This window comes from Paralichthys olivaceus, chromosome 4, assembly GCF_024713975.1.
Source record: "Paralichthys olivaceus isolate ysfri-2021 chromosome 4, ASM2471397v2, whole genome shotgun sequence".
NCBI classification, from domain to species: domain Eukaryota; kingdom Metazoa; phylum Chordata; class Actinopteri; order Pleuronectiformes; family Paralichthyidae; genus Paralichthys; species Paralichthys olivaceus.
Window position 1 is genome coordinate 18,101,458 of NC_091096.1, and position 24,725 is coordinate 18,126,182.

The 24,725-nt window shown below is 44.8% G+C and overlaps 1 protein-coding gene across 1 annotated transcript; it reads right to left on the reverse strand.

Annotated features, from left to right (window-relative positions):
* Window positions 1–3,192: 3,192 nt before the first annotated feature.
* On the reverse strand, window positions 3,193–20,077 carry mn1b (meningioma 1b). The gene is made up of 2 exons (XM_069524032.1): window positions 15,500–20,077; window positions 3,193–4,646 (listed from the first exon to the last, which is right to left on the reverse strand). The coding sequence occupies exons 1-2, from the start codon at window positions 19,038–19,040 to the stop codon at window positions 4,423–4,425; spliced, it is 3,765 nt and encodes a 1,254-aa protein (XP_069380133.1). The 5' UTR covers window positions 19,041–20,077; the 3' UTR covers window positions 3,193–4,422.
* Window positions 20,078–24,725: the final 4,648 nt, after the last annotated feature.

Consider the following 24,725-nt stretch of genomic DNA (forward strand, 5'->3'; position numbering starts at 1 on the left):
CCCATTTGCCCCTCTACACCCCAACTCTCCGTTTGCAAGCTTAAAAAAAGTTCACCATTCTAGTGATGGAGACGTGGGAGCCAAGTATACTACACCAAGCCCAATCCCACCCGCCAATCCACAAGCACCCCCAATTTAGCCAAACCCCCTCTTTACAGGACAAAAGCCTTTTAGAGGCAGAGTGTATGTGAGGGGTCTGGTGGATACCATAGTGGCTTAAAGACCGTGGAGGCCTCTAAGAGACACTTCTTTTACTCCCAGTCTCCCTCCATTCCTCTTTCCTTCTCTCTCCCTCTCTCTCTCAGGCACTGAAAGGTTCAGCGAGGGGTAGAAAGAGTTTGGAGAAAGATGGGAGGGGGGCAGAGAGGAGAAGGAGTGGGGGGGTGTAGAGGGTTCTCTTATGTCAACATTGTGGTATTTTCCCAAAGATGCATATCGCCTCTATACAAATAGGAGATGTATTTATAGGAGTACATAGAAAGCTGCATGAGAGGAGAGTGTTTGGCCAAGCTTTCTGGCCATGGCCCCCATGGCTCCATGGATGGTCTTCATGGCTAGTGAAATTGTTATTCTTTAGATGCACGTTGGCTGGGAAACACACAAGTTCTCAGGCGACCACACAGTACTCTCCTTCCCCAATATGGCGGCGATGCAGAGGAGGGACCATTGAAGGAAAGTGTCCAGCACTATACGTCTTTACCGGAGCCAATATCACAAGGACTCTTTGTCACTGGTTACATCCACACTTCTAGGTTTTAGTTTGAAAACGCATTCAACACCTGGTGTCCACACTACTCCGTAGTTTTAGAGACGCTAAAACTGACTAATTTGGAAAAGCTACAGGCCCCGTTTTAGTTTGAAAACTCATATCTGCGTTTTTGTCTGGGTGGGCAGAGACAGAACCAATCACGTAGACACTCACAACTCCTTGATGATCAGTAAGAAAACATTTGCCCGAACTACCGGTGTAGAACGTAACATGGATAATCAATTATAAGTGTTGCTAACCCTGTTGTCTTTGCAAACAGATGTTGTGTAGTTAAATGTGTTGCATTTTACAATCACACAACTTCTTGCATGTGTAGGAGATGAGCTGTTACTCGAGCGATCTGGGACAATTTCCGTAAATGTGCATGCTCCGTGAACAAGGTCACGTGATATGATTTCAGGTGTGTTAGTAGGGACGGGTGTTGATTGATACAGAGCCAAAAACCATAGATGACCTCAGTCAGTTTGAAAACGTTGTAGTGTGGATGTAGTCACTGTGGCTGTAGGCAGAAGGCCGATTCACAAAAACCCTTGTTACCACACTGCTTGTACACCAGACAATGAATGGGCAAGTTGGGTCCAAAATAATTATCACATTCAGATACATTACAATAACACATTCTTAATGAGGCTGGTAATTGAGCAGCATGTAATTTTAGACTTTAATTCATTTCCCTGAAAGCCTCAAGTACACAACAACAATCTGCTGTGCACAAACTGTGTGTGAGCATCAGAGACCTGTCTGCACAAGCCCTTGTCCTGCCATAAAAGAGGTCAGCTAAACCAGACAGGCAGGTAATGTGTCACCACAGGAGTCTTCTGGCATAAACACACACAAACTGAGCTGACTGTACAAGGAAATTTAGCACCTTGGCATGAAAGCACAAAGCTCAGTCTGAGAATTAGTCAACAATAGCAGAAGCACTTGAACCCTTTTTGATCCCTAAACCCAACCTGGCTATGAAAATATCAAGCTTTTGATCCATTAAATGTTTGCTAGTCAGGCGTGCTATTGCTTAATACTAGTCAAACCAGTATCATCAATGACTGTGAGCTTGTGCGTTTGCACAATGTGTCCTCTGTGAACAATAGAAAGGCGAAGGATCTAATTGTAGCATGGACTTGTGACCAAATGCAAGGATTAAGTGCTTGAACATATCTGGTAAACATAATCACATACAACAAATTGTGTTAACATAAAAGCATAAAAATGGCTTGCAATATTTGACTGATTCTGTGACTAAACCTAACAAAGAATCTCTGGCTTCAGTTTCACAGTTAGCAGTGTAATCAGCATTTATTCCCCTGGCATCTCCCACTTTCTCTCCCCGTTCTCCCTCCCAGGTGACATGACAGTCTCTCATATAACCAGTCTCTGCTGTTTGCTAACGGTGCAGCTCTCTGTGCATCACATTCACAACAGGCTCTGCAATCCGACACAGCAGGCGCCCGCTACAGCAGCAAGCACAAATACACCTGAATAACACAGACAGGGTCCTGCAGGGAGCTCCTGTGTTGTGTGTGTGTGTGTGTGTGTGTGTGTGTGTGTGTGTGTGTGTGTGTGTGTGTGTGTGTGTGTGTGTGTGTGTGTGCGCCACTGCTTGTATCCTAGACAGCAGTGATGCAGGTTGATCACTAGCCCTGTTAGGTAGCATTGACGTCTCCACCTCAGAGTTGGCACACAGGGGAGTTATTGATTAGCATTAAGCATCCATGCAGATGGCCAATAAAGAGCAGGTGAGCCAAAGAGGGCCTGGGGAGTGGAAAGAGGGAGGGGTGTGTTTGTGTGTGCGTTTGTGTGTGAGAGAGAGAGAGAGTGAGTGCAAGGATTGAAGGGGGAGGAGGGGTAGTAAGATGGTGCTGCGAAGCCAAAACCAGCAGAGATGATGAGGAAAACAGAAAAATAGAAAGTCATCATTAAAAAAAAAGTTAAAAAAAGAGATAAAAATTTGCATTTTCATTTTGGTTTAACACGTTGCAGTTGGACTAATATTGTGTCATTATCTTGTAGTTAAATTTGTGTCATTGCTTATTTATGATAGACATGAAGGATTTGAGCAGAGATGTCAGAAAAGATGGGTGGATAAAATGCGACACTGGTTGCAAGCAGGAGAACATGAAATGAATCGCCTTGGTTCACTAATCCACCAGGAAACTACATTTTCCAGCCTTCTTGAAGTTGCAGCTTCCTTTAATATGGTGTAGGTACCTGCATACTTGTCAGCTAGTGTGCATCAGTTCACAACATCCCTGTCATATCTGTCACTTGGAATATGCAGTACAGTAGACACCTCTGTAATTCACAGATGATCCTCAGGGTACACAGGTTTCTACAGGAGTGAATATTTCTTCACTAAATAAAAAAAAAAAACGACACAATGTTTGATTTCCTATGTGTGAATAATAACCAAGTTAATACAAAAGTCACCTTTAACGTCATATTTATTGTTATTTAGTTACTCAATAAAACATATACAGATATATACAATATGCAGGAAAACAGACGACTGCACTTTACATATTATTAAAAAAAGAAAACAAAAAAAAATCAGTTTGTAAATTGCCGTCACAGTCCTCCATCTATTGTTTTCAGAAATTCAAATTCAACAGAAGCTTTATTTAAAGATTACAAGATTGCCTAACACACAGCAAATTTTCTCTTATTATACATGTGCAATACCAAAAGTCTTTTTTTTATTCCCTTATTAAAACGATCCCTTGATCTCCATCTTCAGTTCCCATTGGATGGATTGTATACGAGTGGTTGAGCTCATGCGGATGGAGAGGAGAGGAGAGGAGAGGAGAGGAGAGGAGAGGAGAGAAGAGATATTCTGGCCAATATAACAGAGAACTAAAATAAATCTTAAATGATAAAGTTTAACATTTGCTTTTACAAAGAGGGAAAAAGTTATGTTCACAAAAAAATTGTTGGATTACATTCATGCATAATCGTCCCCCTTCCATATACGTCTGCTTCTCTGGGGTCAGACCACTTCTAATGAACCAGTGGTCCTAATTACAGAGAGTGTGTGTGTGTGTGTGTGTGGGAGGGGATCCAGATTTCTGTCATTTAGGAGAGATTAAGAGAAGTCTTGGCAAACAAATGGTCAAGTTACATTGACTGGGAAGATAATTCATACATTAGAGCTGCAACCATGTAAAGTAAAAGTCATGAGATCACGGTCGCGTCACAAGACTCAACACTGGTATACAATCACAACCAGCGACAACTGGACAAAATCTCTTCTTCTGGTTTTCCCTTTGACATTATTTTTCTTCAACAAAGAAAAAAACAAAAAAAAAAAACATATCGATTTGAGGTTTTCCAGATTTGAGCCTTGTTGAGTGGAGCCCAAGCTGTATTGTCCAGCAGTATGTGAGCGAGCTTCCTAAAGTGTGACTGCATGTGTCAGAAAAAACATGGTATTTTTGCGTGTGTGAGTGTGTCCATGTGTGTTTGTCATGTGTGTGTTTGTGTGTTCATGTTTTCATTTTTGAGTGTAAATGTCTTTCTCTCCCTGAACAGGCATCATCGTCATCATCATCATCATCATCATAATCATAACCATCCTCCTCCTCATTGTCTCTTAATCTGTCATTCTTCTTATGTTGTAATTTTCTGTCCCTCTTCCTGCTCGGCCTTCTGCTTCCTGTTCAAGTCAGCGCCGCCACAAATGTCCCGAATCGGTTGGAGATATCAGAGTGGAGAGAGCGCCAGGACGAGACGGGCCCCCCTCTGCCCTTACTGTCCCCCAGCTCGTCTGTGCAGTGGACGGACAGGCACTGCAGATGGTTCCCTCCGCTGCTCCCACCACCACCACCACCACCGCTGGCTCCCGGGGCCCCAACTCCAGTCTTACTCTGGGACAGCTCAGATTCTGCAAACATGCACAGAGAGGAGAAGGTTAATTGAGACTGTGATAAAAACAAAAATAAAAAAACTTCAAGCAACTGTCATCCTGTGATACAGATGAACCACTTAAAATACAGACTTTTAATTCCGGTGTCATCTTCACATCCCACTCTAAATCTGCACTGTGAAATTTATTCAACACTATTCCACCCCCCCATCAATACAACCTGAGAAGGAGGCTGTAAGCAAAGTTTCCTCTCCTCACACTCCTCCTCCTTATGCCTCACATACACACACAAACATGCACACATTCATTTGCTCGTGGTTAGGCGTGCAAATCAGGAATGCTCCTGCATGACCTCCAGTCAGGGGGTCAAAGGGGAGCTGAAAAAACTGGCCTTTAACCCTGCTTGACCCAATTTACCGGTATAATGGCCACGCCACGGTATCAACCCTGTGTCACAGAGATGTGGAGCCTCATATTAAATGGTTGCACCAGGCTTCCAGAAAATCGATATACAGGTTGATTATACGTCATATTAAAGAGTTAATGCTGATGCCTGAGATGCATGCTTCACATATGGAGAAAAAATCACTTTGTGCCATGAAATGAAAAATTAGTCAAGGGGAAGATTGACGAGGACAGGAAACGCTTGGCTAAACTATACATAAAAGCGCAGCGTCACAGTTTAACAGCTGAGGTTCAGACAGCCGCACGGTGGACGACAAGAGGAGAGAAATTAAGAAAAAATGTGAAGAACACAAAAGAAAACACACGAGGAAGAGAAGCACGGCAGGTTGGGTTAGCTGTGACACTAGTGTTGCACCGTGTGCTTTTGGTAGTGCCTCCGAGCGAGCCCAGAGCAGAGAGAAAATACGTGTGAAGATGTTACGGATCCCTCACCAAAATCGGCCCGATTATTCTCCCATCTCCTCACCACACAGAGCAGATCACTGCCTTGCTCCGTGTGGATGGTTGAAACAGATCAGTGTGCAGCACAAAGACACAGAGCTTTAAGGCGCAGGGACAACTCGGTGTCTGAGTGTGGAGACAGGTAGAAAACAGCTCTGACAAGCCGAGTTACGTGTGTCAGAGAGGGAAGAGGCTGTGATCGACAGTCTGGGTGCAGAGGCTGCAGATCACAACACTCCAGTCACTCTGCTGCTCACCTACGAGACAAGAGAGGTGCCGTGCCGACCCCCATATCACCCACAACCCCCCTTCCCCTTTTTTTAACTCATCTTAAACTGTTTTTATTTTTTGCTTTGCTTACTGCTTCCACACCCCCCATCCCTCTCTCTCTCTGATTTTACAAACCCTGAGGCAGCAGTGACACAGTGTTAACAAAACACAGCCAGGGAGGTGAAGGCCAGCAGCCCTGACCAGGCCGAGCCGAGCCGGGCAGCTATAGGACGACCAAAAGAAGCAGGCAGAGGCAGACACGCAGGCAGTGAGGCACGCTTGCCCCCCAGCCTGTCTGGGCTGCGACCACTGGAATGGAAAAGTGAGGGGGGGGGGGGTTGGTAAAAGGTCAGGCAGCCAGTTCTCCCGTTGTCCCCTGTGTCGTTTCTCTCAGACTGTTGGTCCTGCCCCCCCCCTCGCACTGGAGACGTGGTGTGGGGGTAGTAGAAGAAATGAGGATTTGGAGCAGCGTTGCGGTGGTGGCGGCAAGAAGATCTAACATTTGCCAGAGGGTCCAGTCACACACCTCAGCATGGCGGATCCCCACCCCCTGCCAGTATCGCCCCCCCCCCCCTACCCATCCTCCTAGGCTCCCTCCTCCCCCAAAACCCACACACTCCCTCTCTCTTCCCAGCGCTCTTGCCCTCGAGCACCCGCCGGCAGCTCATGCTAGCTGGGCACAGCAGGGTCCGCACCGGCCTGAATAGGCAGCCAAGCGTTCCCCTGGCTCACTGCTGACACACAGCAAACTGACAACACGCACAGCCAAAAACACACAACACGCCAGCCACTGCCGCTGCTGTATGCCCACATCAGCCCTCAGCTGCTGCTCCACATGAGCATGCACGCCCACATGCATACGGACACGGACGCAGAAACACACACAGTCCCAGCTAGACTCATCACTCAGATTCAATGCAAGGACCAGAGAGGGAAAAATAATCTTCACATCAAAGCTCTAATTACCAACATGATGATTCTCTTTTCTGCCGCACACACTCACAAATGTATCACCTGCATAATCCCAGGATTCACGTTGAAGCTCAAGCTCATATTTGAAAAAACGTTTTCAATTAAAACACAATTTAACAAATAATGTCTATATAAATGTTTTCAGTCGATAACTTATTTTTTATCATGTCTTCAACTTAAAGACCTGCAATCACTCTGAATAGGCTCATTTATATTTCTTACGTTACACTTTTTCATTAGAAGTGCCTGTAAAATCCACTACTCTAAAAATAAGCCCAACACTTGACCACCACAGGATTAAAATATCACCCACTATTACAGGGTAGCCGTAGGGGGGATTCAGGGAATGGGATTTTTATGAAAAAAAAATCAAGACACTAACAGTTAAATTGTAAGCATTATCCATGGCGGTGCATTCTTTCAAAAGTGGAAACGGCAGTGTGAAATTCTGCATCACACAAGTCTAAATCCCAAATCACCATGACATTTTACAAACAGGGAAATCTCTCCCTTTTTTTCCAATAAGATCTGTCTTGTTATGGCTGTTCATTGACTAACGTAGGATTCATATCCACGGTAATATCTCAATAATAGCCTATTCGTCTGAGGGGAACAAGTGCTTAGCATCAACAAGCGAGGGAGAAAATAGCTAATAAAAAAGGAACAGTAGCAGCATAAGCAGCTGCACCGCGGCACGAATACACCTAAATATCCTTAACCACATTACAGCCAAAGAAGATTACCACAGTGATGTGTTAAGTAAATACTGAATTTAATGTGATGCACTTATATATCGCTGTATCTCTCGCCCCCAGTGCTGTACTTTGTTATTTAGTGTCTGGGGTGACGATTTCACACACACACACACACACACACGCACGCACGCACGCACACGCACACACACACACACACACACACACACACACACGCACACACGCATGCACACGCACGCACACGCACGCACACACACACACAGCAGGGTTTGGGAGCTGTCTCACAGACACAGCCAGAGACGATTTACAGAGATGAGTAGAGCTTCGAATGCCATGAAGGCAGGGAGCACGGCACTCAGCACAGCTCTGGTTGTCTGGTTGACACCAATGTGTCTGGGAGCTGACGGCCTGACATGGGTTTACATGTCGTACCGCACACACTCAACACACTGGAAGCAGCACAGGAAGGTAAACAATGGCTGCTCGCAGACTGCTTTTACTATCACTTTAATAATCCAGCCAATTATTTTCTCAATTAATCATAAAAAAGAGACAATGCAGTTCGTCACAGTTGAAAATAGAACATTTGACATTTGAAGCTAACACAGATAATGTGAGTATTTAAAGAAACTGAAAAGAAATGTGTTTCTTGACAGAAGGAAATTATTAAAAAGCGAGCGACAAGGTTTGAATCTGTGAGGCGTTGTTCTGGTACAAGTTCCTCAGAGCCGTCAAACTGATTTCCCAGGCCCCACAATCCAATGTGGCAGGCCTCTGCCCTTTCTATCCCGAGCTCTATACTTCCATGACGACACTTCACCTTTGACCTTGTGCTCCCGGGGCCGCGACCCCATCCTCTCTAAACACAAACCAGCCCAATCAGAATGCTCTGCTCGCTGACAAAAACACCCAAAGGCCTGCGCTCCTATGACAGTGTGTGTCATCAGGTCAGATTCCTTTAGCATAACAACTACCACTATGGCCTTGTGCGAGGACTCGGTCTTTGTCAGCACAAAACACCCGTCCCAATTCACACCGAAAAACTCTGATTTGAAAAATAAATTTAAAAAACGTGGCAAGAGAAGGTCTGATTTTAACCAGCAGGGATGCAGAGCCGGAGAAAATGTTTACTATCTGTCTGAAACATAAGACGTCGAGGTTCTCCCCATGATGTCTCCCCTCAGTGTCAGCAGTGACAGGACGTGCAGGTCGGTGCCAAAACAATGATAGGAGGTAATTAAGACCCCCACAAAATCAAATAACATCCTTCAACTACATGTGTGTGTTTAGGGAAGACACATAAAGTACATAAGGGCTAACAGGGGTATTAGCCCATGTATCCCATGCCCCGGGGTGAGTGGGGGGCATGTAAGGCTGCCCTGCATCCCCCTCCCCAAAAACCCACCCATGTGCCTCAGTGCGACCTTTCCCTCAGTGCAGGGAGCCGATCTGTGGAGAGCAGGGGGAACGTTTCTCAGACGAGGGCACGGGGCTTATTTAGGTTTAAATTTCCTCCATGTTCTCTGGCCTGCAACATACAGAGAGGAGGGGGAAAAAAAGAAAAAACTTGCTCGGGCAGGCATCGCCCCCAGCGTTCGTTACCTTTTTTTCCAGCAACACAACCATTCCCTTTGCCTCAAACACACACACATGAAAACACACACCCCTCTGGCCACAAGAAGTGCTTAGGAAACCAGACACAAATCAGAACATGGGAAGTGATTTAATGCCTCCTTCATAACTCACAACCATGTCCAGGACCTGTCCAGCATGTCATCCAAGTCAGTGACATATTGATCTACTACGCTGTCTCTATTTGGTTTCAGCACAGCACTGCACACTCGTGTTTCCACCGTTTTGGAAAAGGTCAACCGCACATGAAAACAGTGGCAATTTTAAGATCAGGAGCGACACGTTTATTCAGAATAAAATGATGGTGTGTGTAATAATGAATTAAACTAAAAAAAATCTAACAAGGGGCAAAGAGAGCGTTTTACACTGTGTGATTAAATACATCACATTTAAAACTGATATTGTTGGATGACTTATTAAGCAAGGACATATTTTTAAAAGTTATAGGCACATTTATATATAAATATGTTTATATCTTCTACATAGAGACGAGAATGAACAATAGTCATGGAGCATGAAAGTGATGGAAAAAAATATATCATTTTCTCTTCCATAAATGAAAATGGTAGCTATTACCCAGCCACTCGTCTCATGTAGGAAAGTACAGATGTTCTCTGAAGAGAGAAAAAAACCCTTCTCTCTATCTCTGTTACTTTCTTTTTCACTCAATCAGTCTCTACTTCTGTCTCCCAGGAGAAACAGCTCCAGTGTCATAACTCATTTGTCAGTTCCTCCATACAAATTAAAGGCGTCTGACGACTACCTGTATGGCAAATAACATAACTGCTGCTGGCAGCGTGACAACATCTGCAGCTCTGAAAACACACTCACCCACACACACACCTTTTTAAATACTGCACTTGCATCACGGGCAACATATGAACCCAGTAGCACCTTTCAGGAGCTGTGGGTCCAACTGATGCTTTTTTTTTTTTTTGTTCTTTGTCCTGTTTGGCCCGCTCTGGCAGACGCTCAACAAGACAGTGGACATTTGGAGGCATGTCACATACGTCCACAATCGAAGGTTTGGAAATCCGCATTCTGTGCATCTCGCAGCTAAATTCAGCTTTGCATTCGCTGTTGCATCCAAGCAGAATATTTACCACATGCTGAGACAAGTTTTATTTTATTCCAACACCCTTCCCCAGGGAAAACAAAACACCGGATGAGCTGCTATTTTAAAGAGTTGAAAATCCAGCAAAGAAAAAGGCCTGACACCTTTGTTCATCTTCCTCTCTCTTCATCAGTCACAAGCACATTTCTTAAAAGGCTTCCTTTGAATGTCAGCAGTGCTCAATGTCTTGCAAAATCCTATATATGGCAAACAGCACACACACACACACACATTAGCACATAAACAAACAGGATTGCAGACGCACTCGTAAAAACACGTCGAAAATTCCAGACACTTTAAACGCATGATAGGCATTTTTCAGTCCCGCGCCATTCACAAGTCAAGTAAATGCTCTTAAATATTTTTCAACACATTAGATTTAAGTGAGCGTGTTCCACCGAGCGAGACACCTGAGATCTGCAGGCTGAAGCTGTGAGCCTGACACCGAGTCTAAATAAATCAAACTTTATGTCTACAGCTGACAAATCCACACTATCAAGTTGCAGCGTCTACAAACCCGCCCTTCGCCACACGCTCACGTGCACGCTAGCGCTCGGATGCATGCAATCACAAACATACAGAAAGAAGGAAAAAAGGTGAAACAGTAACAGTGAAACTAGTGTCATTTTCTTTGTCTATGTTTAGGCAGGATCATGTTGAGGAGGACATGAGTTTCTAAGATGCTGCTTTGTCATGACAGGTATGTAACTGTGTTGCTGAAATCAGCCCTTACACACATAAGCTGTTCTTTGTAGCCCTGATGAACCCGTCAATAACCAAGCCAACTTACAGGAGTAACCTGAGGATGAATTATGACTTTTGGAAACAATATTACAGAGGCTAATTGCTATGATTATCATAATGATCATCATTACTGCAGCACAGGGGTGTGCGAGAGGCTTGTGGATGTGTGATGTTAAAAATGTCGATATGAAACACCTTGTAATGACAGGTAAAGAACACAGACGGCCCCAAGCTGTTTTTTTTCCACATTCAAGCACGTGCCAATCACTTTCTTCTTTTTTGTGTGTGAAAGGAAATAGAAATTACTGGTGTGATTTGTGGGATTGTTGTCACACTGAAATGTCAAAGCCAGGTAGTCTCACAGGACTGTTCTCCACGGTGGAATATCAATACGGCTCTTTCTGTGGATTTAAACGCTTTCTAGTGGCTGCGATAAGACGCAAGTTCCCTCTTTTCAAACCTGTCAAAGTCCCAGCGACGGAGATTTGATCATTATTAGAGCTGTTTAAGGCCTGATTACTGAGAGTGAGGAGTGAAACTATTCCACAGGGTCAACTGTGAAGTGTTTGATAAAAAATAAGTCACTCACAAGGAGCGAAAAGTAAAAATAAAAATAACCGAATCACTTCCTACGCCTGCTGGTTGCCTGTTATCAAGACTATGCACAAGTTTCCAAATGAACGGTCGACTTCTGGCTAAGATATACACGAATGAAGGGAAGAGGAAGAGCGTAAGAGACATTTTTTTTTTCTTAAAAAGGGGAAATAATATTAACTGACAACGTGCAGGGAAATCTGCTTGTGTGCACCTCAACTTCTTAGGGGCAGAGGATGCCGCGTAGCTCTGGAGAACCTGCAGGCTGTGAGATTGGTATGAGGCAGGTATGAGGAAAACTGAAAGTACGTGCCGTCACAGAGAGGAGGCCACAGAGGGCCACCGCTGCAGCTCACATCACTTTACAACAGGCACACAGGGACCACAGAGAGGACGAGCTGGGCCGACGCGCGCCTGCACTCTGAGGGAAATAAGCGCATGTTCCAGTTTTATTGGCTCCTCGTCTGCACATTAAAACATTCAGAGCAAGTTAGTGAAAAATATATAATGTTGAATTTCTGCGCTGCTTCTTCCGAAACCATCTGGTTTCACTGAGCGATGGACACATTCGCCTCATATGACAAGACTGACCCTTGACCCCCGCCAGGCCACCGTCACTGTCATCAGCTCATAGTGAGGAAAACTCCTGAGCATCACCACAGTTCACCTGTTTCACTTCTCCAGCAGATAAACTAAACTTCATAAAGTACAAACACTAACTGTAAAAAACAACAAATACTCAGCGTGTGTTAGTTCTCACCAGAAACACATAATCTCAGCTGAATGTCTGACAACAAAATGTAATTTGACTGTAATTTGTAAAAGTTCCCTTTGTAATTATAATAAATTGAAATGCCTGTTCAACTAGTACATTTTCATTTTTCATAATTTGTCTAAGAATGAGGTATTTGTGTGTATTAATTACTGTACATAAATATTGAACCTAATAAGTTTTGAGTGCCCATTGTTTGTAAAAGAACAAAGTGAGAGACAAAAGACGGCTTGTGCATGTACATTAAATAATCAGGACAAAGTGAGTTTTGGACACGTAGAAGTGGACACGTACTACTTCATTTCACTAGGAAGAAATATATATATATATATATATATATATACATACACATATATTATCTCCCTAAATTTAAGACGTATTATGGTTCAGATAATTTCAGGTGATGTCATCTTGTGGTGATTATTAAAATGTTAAATTCAACTTGTAAGTGGGAAGAATTGATTTCTGCTGCTGTTAGAATTACATACATTCATTTCAACCTTCTGAAAATCATCTTTTTCCTGACCACATTATATTTGAATCTATTGGACTAATGAATTGGTTTAATTTATTTCGAACTAGAATCTCTGATATTTTCTCTGAGATTTTTGTTCACTAGACTAAGGGGGATATTTTTTGCAGTGTGAAAAGCCTGTGGGATGCTGGCTCCTCTGGAACTACACTGTGGGCTATGACTTTTCTTAAATTATTATGTTATTTTGTTCCCTTCTGTGTAGCCTAAGCATTAGATTCAATCTCAAAATCCCCCCCCTCCCAAATACACCTCCACCCTTTTTTCATCTTTGCTGTCTGAAGCACTCAAATGAGAAACTGTCAGGAGCCGTGATTTGTGCTAACTAGCTATCGATCGCTCCAGAGCTGCAAGCCTCCTGTCCATGCAGGGAGGGCTGAGAGAGAGGGAGCAGAGGAGACATGGAGAGAGAGAGAGAAGGAGGGAGGAGAGGAGGTGAAAAGAGAGAAGAAAAGACACTATTCTGCTTTTAAATACCTACTGTTTTTGTGAATTTGTAATGTCAAATGTGCTATCAGCCCCCAGAGATAGTGAGACAGTGAAAGCAACAGGGCGAGTGTGGCTGACTGCTTATCAGTGTTGGGTTTCCTCCTCAAAAGAAGACTCATTAATCATGATCAGAAGTAATGATGTTACGTATCACTCCCTGGCATCACTCTTTTTTTCTTTTTCAGCAATCCCCTGTGCTCTGTTTTTTGTTTTATTTTATTCTGTGTGAATAATATATCTCAGTTACCTCTTTTGTTAATGACAACGGAAGGAATGATGAGAATTTTAAAAAAGCCACAATGTTCAATGACCTTGTCATTTGTCTGTTAAATAAGCTGAGAGGACCAGAGGGGGCGAGTCATGAGGAAAACAAATAGCTGCATGAAGGAGAATCTAGTTCTGATCATTCTGCCTTAAATGAACATCTTCACTGATTCTTATTTTCTGTTCATTCATAATCAGGATGAAACCTGAGATGAGCTGAAACGGTCATTTGCACACAGCTTCCTGTTCCAGCCTCAGTGTGACTCTGTGTCTGTCTCTTAGAAACAATGCGCCTGAGTCCAGACTCGGCGGTGCGCGCCCCCGCGCCTCTCTGCACCCGCACTGATCAGAACAAAGAGGCGCTCGAGACGCGCGAGGCGCTTTAGACAAATTATATATCTATACATAGATTGTCTATAGATATATATGCATCCTAACTTTTACAGTGGGTTTAACTTAAAATAATTAATGAATAGCCAACGTGAAAAAATGACAAGATAAGAAACACAAGAGGGAAATAAATAACACAAATTAATTAAATCAATTACTATATACATTTAAAAAACCAGTAGACATATTGTGCTACATACAGCTGCTAGGCTGTTCTACTATTGTAACGTAAAATAATGCATACGATTTTCTATTAAGAGTAAGGCACAAAATATAATAACAAATATAACAAGATAGCCCAATAATGTAGTCGTAATAATATTAACAAAACGTAATAATAATAATAATGCATTGTTTTATTATTATTAATTATCATTATTATTATTATTGTTAAGACCAGATTCGGATCTGCAGCTGAACAACGTAACACTAAACTGAGTTGTATTTTGATTTAGTCACCATTAAAAACGTTAAAATGAAACTACACCATACAATTTCAGATAATAATAATAATATCCGCTTCTAATAGAAAAACTATGCTGTGTCTTTTAGCCAGAATATTTTTTTATTTTAGTTAAGAAACTCCCAGTTTAAAATATTTTAATAGTATTAATAAATAATTTCAAAAGTGACAAAAGTAAATAATAAGAATTGTAACAATTATTATAACTATTATAATTTAGTATGGAGGCTTTTCTAAATGGATAATTAAAGTTAAAGTTAAAGGTTGTATTAATGTCACGGTGATATTTAATCCTGCCAATCTAAAGCTCAGTCCACTCTCAGCAGCTCTGCATTATCCCATGATAATAACAAAAACAAACACGTAACAAGGCGAAGGAAACCCCGCTGCGCAAACGCATATCCTCAAAAAGCTATTAATCTTCTCAATGTAGTTGTTCACCCTGAAAACCGAGATAAAGAACCGCAGGAAATGTTTACTTTTCTCCAGCAGGTCTTTGTACTGTGACTCTACGATGAAGAAACCTATAAAAAATACACTGTAGAGGAGGTGCAGGCTTTACTGTGTTCACTCGGTATTTAAAACCGTTCGGATCATCACTTTACTTCACTGTGAGCTTAACAGAACAAGAACAAACAACAAAAGAATGAATAAAATACCTTCAAATCTTTTCTTTCCTTCTTAAAGACTTGAATGCCCCTCATCATCATTAAATTAATTAGCATCCTATAGGTAAACCCCCTAAATTCAAATAGCCCAGTTAAGAGAGACGGCTTCTCTCTGCACGCACAATATGCATGAGGTCCTCTATTGTCAGCGCTTTGTGCCTGTGTGGTGTGACTTTGCATTTCAGGTTGAGTAAAAAGTATTTTTAAGATTGAAAACACACATTTTAAAGGCAGGAATTGGTCAGAATCAGTTAACGAAGCCCGAGCTGCATGTGTGAGACTGAGTGTGAGAGACAGAGAGAAAGTAGAAGTCATAGAACTATAGAATAATGAAAACTGTTCAATTACCTTCTTTACTGTTGTTTTGGCTCTTGTTTTTTTCCCAGGGTCCCATGGCCTTGTCATCCTCTGACCCATCCATCATGGCCTTGTCGCTGGGCACGTACCAGGTGGCGTGCTGCTCTGCCATGAGGGTGTCAAGGTCAATAGTGCCTATTGAGCCCTTCCCAGCATCCGGGCTGCAGCTCGCCAGCTCATTGTCTCCATTCTGCGAGGGACAGTCACCATTCTTTTTGCCATTTTTCATGGCTAAAGGCTGGTCCTCAGAGATACTGAATTGCTGCCTCTGTAGCTGGATCTGGGCCTGCAGAATCTCCAGGGGATGGATTTCTTCCTGGCCAGAGGTGCTGGATGGGGTGCGTACCTGCTCCACCCCAGGAGTGCCCGGGTGGCTCACCCCACTGGCCCCTGTGCCCCCACCAGCATTCAGTCCATAGCTGTCTGGAGTCGAGGTAGTATGATTGTTAATGCCCATGCTCAGGGCTTTTTGTCCATTTATCAACCCGTGGTCACTCCTCTGCATTTTGGGTGAGCCGGTGATCATAGGGCTGCGATTAGGCTTGGTGACTGAGGTCCCTCCAGCATCTGAGCTGGAGGACACCTCATCCTCGTTGCCGTAGTGGGTGCTGACATCGTCAGGAAAGTCCACTCGTGGTGAGCTACTGTCAGACTTGGCCACACTTTGAATACCACTGTCCAATGAAGACATCAGGTCGGCCTGGTCCCCCAACATTAGGTCACCTCCTTTTCCCCATGAGGGTGACTGGAGGTGTTTCTCATGGGGCGTGCCCCCACCCCTCTCCCCAACGCCAGCTGAGGGGGTCTGCTGGCCTGGACTTACAACAGGGTTACCATTGTCAGAGGAAAAAAAAATTCCAGGGCTCACATGTCCGCTGTCTCTTTTTCTCCTCCCTCTCCCTCTCCCACTCCCTGTTGTTGCCTTCCCCTCACTGCATGGGGTAGCGTCCATGTTGTAATTTGGGGAGAGGGCACTGGCTTCCCCCTGCACCGTCTGGCTTTGACTTGCAGGCTTAGAGTTGCTATTCCCGGTGCCAGGCATCTGGCTGTTCTGGGAAGTGCTGCTCTGAAAATATTCAGGACCAGCACTGCCAGTCCCATTAGATGTGCTGCTATTAATGTCCTGCTCTGTCTGACTCAGTTTTCGCTTGCCCTCATTTTGGTTCTTCTTGTTGAATGTTACGTTAAGATTGGGGGCCCCTAGGCTAGCGATCATGTTCTGGCAGGCCGTGGAAAGGGCCGCCAGGCAGCTCTGCCCGAAAACACTGTCTTTAGCACTGGTTTTGTTGAAGTTCCCAAGGGACAGAGCTCCAAGCTTACTAACAGACGACCGCTGGCCTGGGGGGAACTCAGACTGAGGAGGGTAGCTCCCTGGTGAGGTGCTCACCCCCTGGGGAGCGCTGTGGGCTGACCCCTGACGGTTAGCGCCCCCATAGGGAAACGTTGGCTGTGCTCCCATTGGAGGTGCAGGGAAGTCAGCTGGCCGCCTCTCTGCCGGTGCATTGGGATGCCCTGCTCCTGCTCCTGGAGACTGCATTTGTGAGAGGTTACCCATGTTACCGCTGAACTGTGAGTGCATGCCCGGGGAATGGAGAGCCTGTACATGTCCATCTCCAGGTATTCTCATGGGCTCCTGCATGCCCATGCCTGGCCTAAACATCATCCCAGCCCCATTCTGCTGCAGACCCATATCATGGGGCCCTGATTCATTTCCCGCTCCACCCATACGCCGCGACATCATCTCCCCAGGTGGGTGGGACCCCTGGAACCAGGAGTTCTCCTGAGTGACATGAGGATTTTGTCCATCAATGTTGGGCATCCTGCCACCAGTCTCTCTGTCGAAGTTGGGCTGAGGCATGCCCCCCACTGGGCCTCCGTGAGCCATCGGGCCAGGAGGCACTTCACCGTGGTGACCAAGCTGCTGCAGACTAGGTTGCCTCATCCTCTGCTGCTGGTTGCGAGACGCCATCTGTTTTATCATCATGGCTGCGTTCTGGCGCTGCTGCAGAGACTGCTGCTCAGGCCCAGGATGCTGCAGGGGACCTGGTGGGAAGCCTTCACTCACAGGTGGAGTGAACTCTCCAGGCAGGCCAGGGTATGCAGAGGGAGAGAGGTGGTTATCCATAGCACCACACCAGCCTTCACCACCATGTGCATTAGGAAAGTCAAATCTTGGCCTTTTCGCCATGTTCATATAAGGAGAGTCAAAGTGTTGAAGCCTCTGATTCGGGGGCTGTTGGGAGGGAGGAGGAGCTGGCTGTTGCATATTAAACATGGGGTCCCCATAGGGGTGCAGACCCCTATTTTCCAGTCTGTGAATGGGATATTCAAACTGGTTGTGTTGGCCAGGAATCATGACCCCTCCATCCAGAATGTTAGGGTTAGTGGAGCCGGGCTCAGCCTGAGGGGGTCGGGGGAGGCCAGGGGGGCATGAGTTCTGCCTGGCTATCAAACTAGCCTGTTGTTGCTGTTGCATGAGAGGATGTCTTGTATTGACCCCCGGCTCCATTCCCACGGGCACCTTCCGGCCATTTCCAAAGCGCTCAAAAAACACTCCATGCTGAGGCTGCTGGGGCTGTGGCGGTGGCTGATGTCCCTTAGAGATGCCCTGCATACCTGGTGTCCGTGGCATGCCAGGGTTCCCTGGGAAATTCCCGCCAGGAACAGGCCTTCCTGGCCCAAAGTGGGGTAACTGAGATTCTGATTCTGATGGGGAAAATACAGGAACATCAAAATGTCCAGATGGTGGCTCACTAGGGAAGTTATACTCTAATCCCTCCACAGCTCCCTGGTTTGGCATCCGCCGAGACTCCAGGCCATGAGACTCAGAGGAGGAGGATGAAGAGGAGGGGAGACCATGGAAGGAGGCTGCTCTGTTAGGGGACTGATCGAGGGGTAGACAGGGAGCAGGGACAGCATGGCTGCCACTGGGAGGCCCGTGATGTTGAAAGTCAGGCATATTACCGGGCCGCTGCTGCTGTTGCTGCTGCTGCTGCTGGGGAAAGCCATCCCCTGCCTGTCCCTCAGAGAGAGGATCAAATCCTTCTCCAAAGCCCTGCTGTGGTCCCATGCCATTGTTGTTGAAGCCCATTAACCTGCCACCGTGCAGGCATGATGACCCTGGCTCTGGGCCTCCAAAATTCCCACTGAAATGTGGGTGATGTTGGTGGGGGTGAGGTTGATGGCCGTGAGGATGTCCTTGGTGAGGTTGCTGGTTGTTAAAAAATCCATGCATGGGTCCTTGCTGCTGCTGCTGCTGCTGCTGAAGTCCGCTGCCTGCATGCATGTCTGAGTGGCCCCGCGGGTGAAAGCCACCGTACTGCTCTCCGTTCATGTTCATATTGAGCCCCAGCATTTGCGGCTCGCTCAGAGGGCCCATGCCGGGTTCCACTGCTCCCGGTGGGCCTCCAGCGTGAAAACCTGGGCTTTTATAGTGGGATCCCATGTTCAGTCTCTGTTGGTTTATGTTTCTCTCTGACTGGCCAGGGTTTCTGCTATTAATCTGAGAACCAAACTGCTCCAGCCCAAACATACTCCCTTGCAATCAATCCCACATGACGGCCAGTTGGCCAGTTTTTCCGTCTGTCCCCAAAAAGAAAAATGAAAAAAACATATACAAGAAACTATTCAAATGTTTGTTTTACACTGGTGAATAAACTGCGTTGCCGCTTTAAAATTTGAAACTCACCAGATAAGTTCTTGTTATTGTGGATCAATTGTTTTTGTTTTTCCAACTTCTCTAAGGACGCGTAGGATAGAGGGGACTGTGTCCAAATACGCACGTAAAGTGTGTCTCTGTCCTCGTGTTTAATCATGCACTTGACTGCTTCTCTTTATCTCTTTCATTAAACAGACAAATAAAAAACAATTTTACTTAACTTGCTGCACGAGTGACTTATAATATTCCAAAGTTTTTCTGTGCGTATTTCTCCGGAGCGAACATGGCACTATCAAACTAAAAAAGGAGAGCGCTGGAGAACTGGAGCTATAGAAGTGGGAATATGAAAATTTCTGACAGCTAATTCATTATTCCAGTCCAATGTCAAATGTCCCAGAGCGACTTTTTTTATAAGGTCCCATAGTGGAAACAAGGGAAAAGTCCAGTCGCAGCCGTGGATAGTAAAACTACCTCTGCGCTTATGAGGGGAAAAGTCTTTCTTGGAATAAATACTGGCCACGGATCTCCTTCAAAAATCTCATCAACCGCTGAGCAGGCGTGAAACCAAAAGTCCAGTGTGATGGAAAAGTCCACGGACACGGTTCTTCTCCTCTCCAGGCACCGGAGAACCGGAGCGTCCGTTTACGCGACCTGGACCCGGAGCGGAGCGGTGCGCACTACCCGCACTCCACAACCACGGAGCGGCTTGACAGCATCCTCCACCCGCCGCCGGTCATGCGCTGTGCAGCGACGCACGGTGCCTTCAAGTCCTCCCGGTGCGTGTCGCTCCTGACTTGTGAGTCTCTCCGTTTACCGACTGCGGTCTGGTGCGTAGTGAGCGATCCACAGACTCTCTCTCTCTCTCTGCTCTGCCGCTCTGTGTGAGACCGACGCGTCCGGAGGAGCCTGCAACAAGTTTTGCATTTCTGCAGCCACTTCCATCCGCGAGGTCTCAGCCAATCAGAGCGAGCGGAGAGAGCTTCGAGGGCGGGACAAACGCCTTTAAGGTGGTCCGCAGAGTGAATGAGATTGTATTGTGTCTGTAAATCAGATTTTTTTAAAGACACATTTCACTTTAAATGTAATGTTTTGACCTAAAGAAATAGAGATGTTTTTGTAACATTACAAACACCATCAAATGTATTTAATTAATGTATTTCAAGTTGTTTTTGTTATTAACTCTAAAGTCCTCCACTGAGAGTTAGTGGAATTCTGCACAATTTGGTCAGAGCTGCTTTTCCACCTCTTAATCATAAACTTTTTTCTTGCTTCCATTACTCCATGATCAGTGACCAGCCATACAGATGTATCATCATTGCATCATATTTACAACAACATAACAACAGATACACCAATAAAAGGCTGTAATGTAACATGCAGCTGGTTGTTAATTGTGTCCACAAGTTAGACATGGTCGATGCAGGTGAGTCTGTATCACTATGCTTATGTACACACTATGTAACACCCATTAATGCTGTGCTCACATGCTGGATGTTAAATTTGGTCTCATGTGGATGAACAGTCAGAATCGATGCAGACAAATGAAATGGCCTCATTGATAAGAAGACTAACAGCGGACACTGACTGAGATTTGACGCCTGATTACAAATGTAGCCCAAATTTCTGAGCTGATGTTGGGATGGAGGAATGAATGAGATGTATCAGTCACATCACTGTCACTGATCAAAAGTCTAGATCCCAAGGGGTGGGGGGAAATCCTCCTTAAAAGACCATCTGAACTAAATCATGTGGAGGATATTGAGCCCTGGTGCCGATAATCAATAGCGTTCTCTTAGTAATATGCTCAGTAAAGTGGAATATTTTTCCAGGCCAAATTGGTATAATTTACTACATGAATGAATTAACTGTATTAACCTTAATCAACTGTGTGTGGCGAAGTGGTGCTATAACATTTAAGGTAAGACATGAAATAATTGTGTTTCGTGTTGATGTAAGGTTTGACAAACAAAAGTCCCACAATAATAATGTTCTAACAAATGGCTCTAACAAATGTTTATTTTATTTTTAAAGTTTTTCAGAACTATTAATAATGTGTGATGATGATGTGTATGATTTTCATGTATTAGCTTTTACAGTTTTAGTCTTTTTGTTTTAACCTTTGTTAAGTGTATCTGAGCATTGTGAAACGTGCATGTGTGATTCTCTGATGTAATTCAAAATGCGTTTTTTCTTTTGATATGATCTGTTGTGAATTTTAAGCGATTTAATTGTTCTGCAGTAAGGAACTTTATAACCACTTAACAAAAAGAAAGTGTGTGTGTGTGTGTGTGTGTGTGTGTGTGTGTGTGTGTATTCCACATCTCGCCCTCCTCTGAGCATGGTGCAATTATTTGAAATGAAGGAAACATGTGGGATTAAAATGTACTTTTCATTCACCACCACTGATATTTTCTTTGGTGAAAGAAGAACTCTATAATATATCTTTCCGACATTGTGGACAGTGCAGGAGAGAAAGAGAGAGAGGGAGAGAGAGAGGGGGAAGAGGGAGGAGGAGGAGGGGGAGATCTGGTGTCAGGCAGCAGCTCTGTTGTGTGTGTGTGTGTGTGTGTGTGTGTGTGTGTGTGTGTGTGTGTGTGTGTGTGTGTGTGTGTGTTGGGGGGGGAGACAAGGAGGACTTTTACCAAACAGACACAGTGCCACCTAGCGGCTGGCGTCAGTGACTGTGAAGGATACAGTTCAGAAAATAGTTTCATTAAATGGCTGCATGTGTGTCTGAAGTGGCACATAAATACAATTATGAAATATAAACATGGATCTAATGCAAACACATATTACACATTGGTTCATTAAGCATATACAATTATTTCACCTAACATAATTGATCAGTAGTCCACTAACAGATACATTTGTGCTCTATTTCTATTAAAGCAGGAAATTGTTTATTATGAAAAAAGAAAAGGATAAATATTTTTTCAGCACAACTAAATTTGTCATGTTAATTTTAGAGGAATCGAGGGTTCAAGAGTCTTTTCCTTTTACATTTTCTTTAACAACCACTGTTGAAATCTTATTTTTGCACGTATAACAATCATGTAGCCTACATTACACAACATTTTCTAAATTACTTTTTAGTGTTGTGCATGTTTCAGCTTAAGCTTATATAAAATAGTAATTTTAATATATAATTTGCGGCAATAAAAACAAACACCACTGTCTTACAGAAGCAAAACAATGTAGCCAGCCCTGCACCTCGAGGAGAAGGCTGTATGTCAGGGTTTGAGTCGGGAAACAGGTCAGGACAAGGCAGTGAGAGGTGCAGGGAAGTGTGTATATTTGGAATTTTGGGGGTGTGGATATGCACTGCTTGAAGTGGAGAGGACAGCAGCTCAGAGCGAGCGAGGAGGCAGGGATAGACAGTGATTGTGTTTTTAAGGAGACATGGTGTAAAGTAGCTGTCTTCCTGAGAGCGAAGGAGAAGCTTGTTGAGATGTTCTGAAGGCTGCTGTGCTTGTGTGCTTGTGTTGTGAAAAAAAAAAAAAAAAGATCACACCCTGCCTCAGTATCACCTTGGAGGACCGCCTCCATATCTGAGAGCCAGCTGGATGGAGCATCATTAGAGCCTTAACCAGACAAACACACGTGTGAGCACATCAGACAGTTTTAGCTTCCTCTGCCATCACCACTCTGCGAAGCCCCTTAGAAATACCACAACTCATGTTCACTCCTAAAATGATAAACGGCCTGTTGTATCACAAACCCCATTAACAGCAGCGCACAAGTGTTCTGCAGCTGAGCAGCAGCAAACATCGAGATATTGTTCTGACTGTAAGGTTAATACCCCCGTGATAGAGATCCTGCAAGCCACGTCTCCAGTCTTCTCAAATGGAGACAGACAAGTTAAGTATGACAAACCGATGGCATGGTCCCTCTCCCCCCCGAGTCCCCAGTGATGATAAATCCAGCTCGGAGCTGCTGCTCTGGTGACTTCATGACAATGGACAGTCTACAGGCGTTCAAGCGCTGTCACAATACCACACTCCTCTGCAGTGATTTAGTGCTCAATTTGTCTCAATATTTTACTCAATAGGACAAGATAGCAGAAGTGGGTGTACTTCTCTGCTCTTAATGCGCCATGTTAAGCTTTTCCTCAGATGGACATATATTACCAAGGAGTAGGGGTGGTGGCGGGTGGGGGGGTTGCCCAAAGAGACAGTTCCTTCCCTCGTTGGGGTGGAGATGGGGTGAGGTGGTGGTGGGGGTCATCCTGTGCAGTTGGGGCAGTGTGAGGCAGAGCCCCTGTGTATGTGTGTCCTCTATGAGCCTGTCACTCAGCTGAGCCATCACAACTCTGTGGGTCAGGGCAGGTTAAACAGCATCTGTCATCCAGAGAAGCGCCATTGTATTAAGGGGGAGGGAGATGCGACAGACACACACGCAAACACACACACACCCCTCGGTTGTCTCCACACCTCCTCCACCTCAGAACAACAGGAAGGACTGAGGAGAATCTCAGGGGCTAAAGTCGACCCGAGACCGAGAGGATGAGGAAACACTTGTGACATCATTGCCAGCCAACGACATACAGAAATAACTTTCCTCTCCAAGAAAAACCTGAGCGAACGAGGCCCCAGGGGAAGGTCACAGATACACACAAACACGGTGGGTCTGGTACAAACTGTGAGTTTAATCTTCACTGTGCCACTTCCTCCCTCTCACCCCAATGTGTTGTCTTGTGGCAGGAAATGCAGCCATGAGCTGCGATAAACACTGGTACAGCTTTTCTAGGCCTTTACTGTAAAATCCATTTTGACACATTTAAGAACGCTGTGAGCCGTGCTTATGTTTTGAAGCAATGAAGCTGGACGTTCTGGCTCTCACAAAGTGTTTTCAGCTCTGAACATCAAGTCTTTCTGCAGCAACATGCCTGGATGTCCTGCTGAGTCTGGTCTTGAGCCTCCCTTTGGGATTTATTTCTTCTCTTCATCTGTTGCCTCATCTATTTAAACGACAGGGGCTCACTCCTGACATGTCCCTTCATCTTCTGTGCGAGTGAGACACATGGATGGATGGATACATGCCGACTGTAGACTACTGTGGAGCTGCCACTTACCAGGAGGTGTGTGGGCGAGTCTGCCCATCTCCTCTTTTAGAAACAGCATCATTTGCTTGTTCTGGGGCAGATACGACTGGTTTCCTTGCAGCAGGCACATGTGACCGTTCCTCCACAAACAATAAAAAAGGCGGATATCTCAGGCAGCAGACTGGCGGCTCTTCCTGCTCTTTAGCACAGATTCCGCTGTTATTGTGTGACTCCTCTGACCTGCGGGACACTGGAGGTACAGTCCACGCCGGAGTCACCATTTGCAGAGGGAATGTTTTTCTTATCTGATGTGCATTTTAAAGAGAACTAAAGCTTTTCGATTATCAGCCCTCGCTTATCACTTCAACTTCCATCTTCTATCAGAATCTGTTATTGTGTACATTACAAAAGACAATGACTTACACAGAGAGGACAGTTGTTTAAAAAGCTGGATATGTTGAAAAATCTGCATCATAAGTTAGCTATTGCTAAAGCCTAGTTTATGCTTCTGCGTCACG

Excerpts from the sequence above, each read along its gene's own strand:
- mn1b (XM_069524032.1), bottom strand. The coding sequence starts at position 19,040 with ATGTTTGGGCTGGAGCAGTTTGGTTCTCAGATTAATAGCAGAAACCCT. Across the intron at positions 4,647-15,499 it reads CCAAAACAACAGTAAAGAAG|AATCTGAGCTGTCCCAGAGT; the intron begins GTAATTGAACAG and ends GCATGTTTGCAG.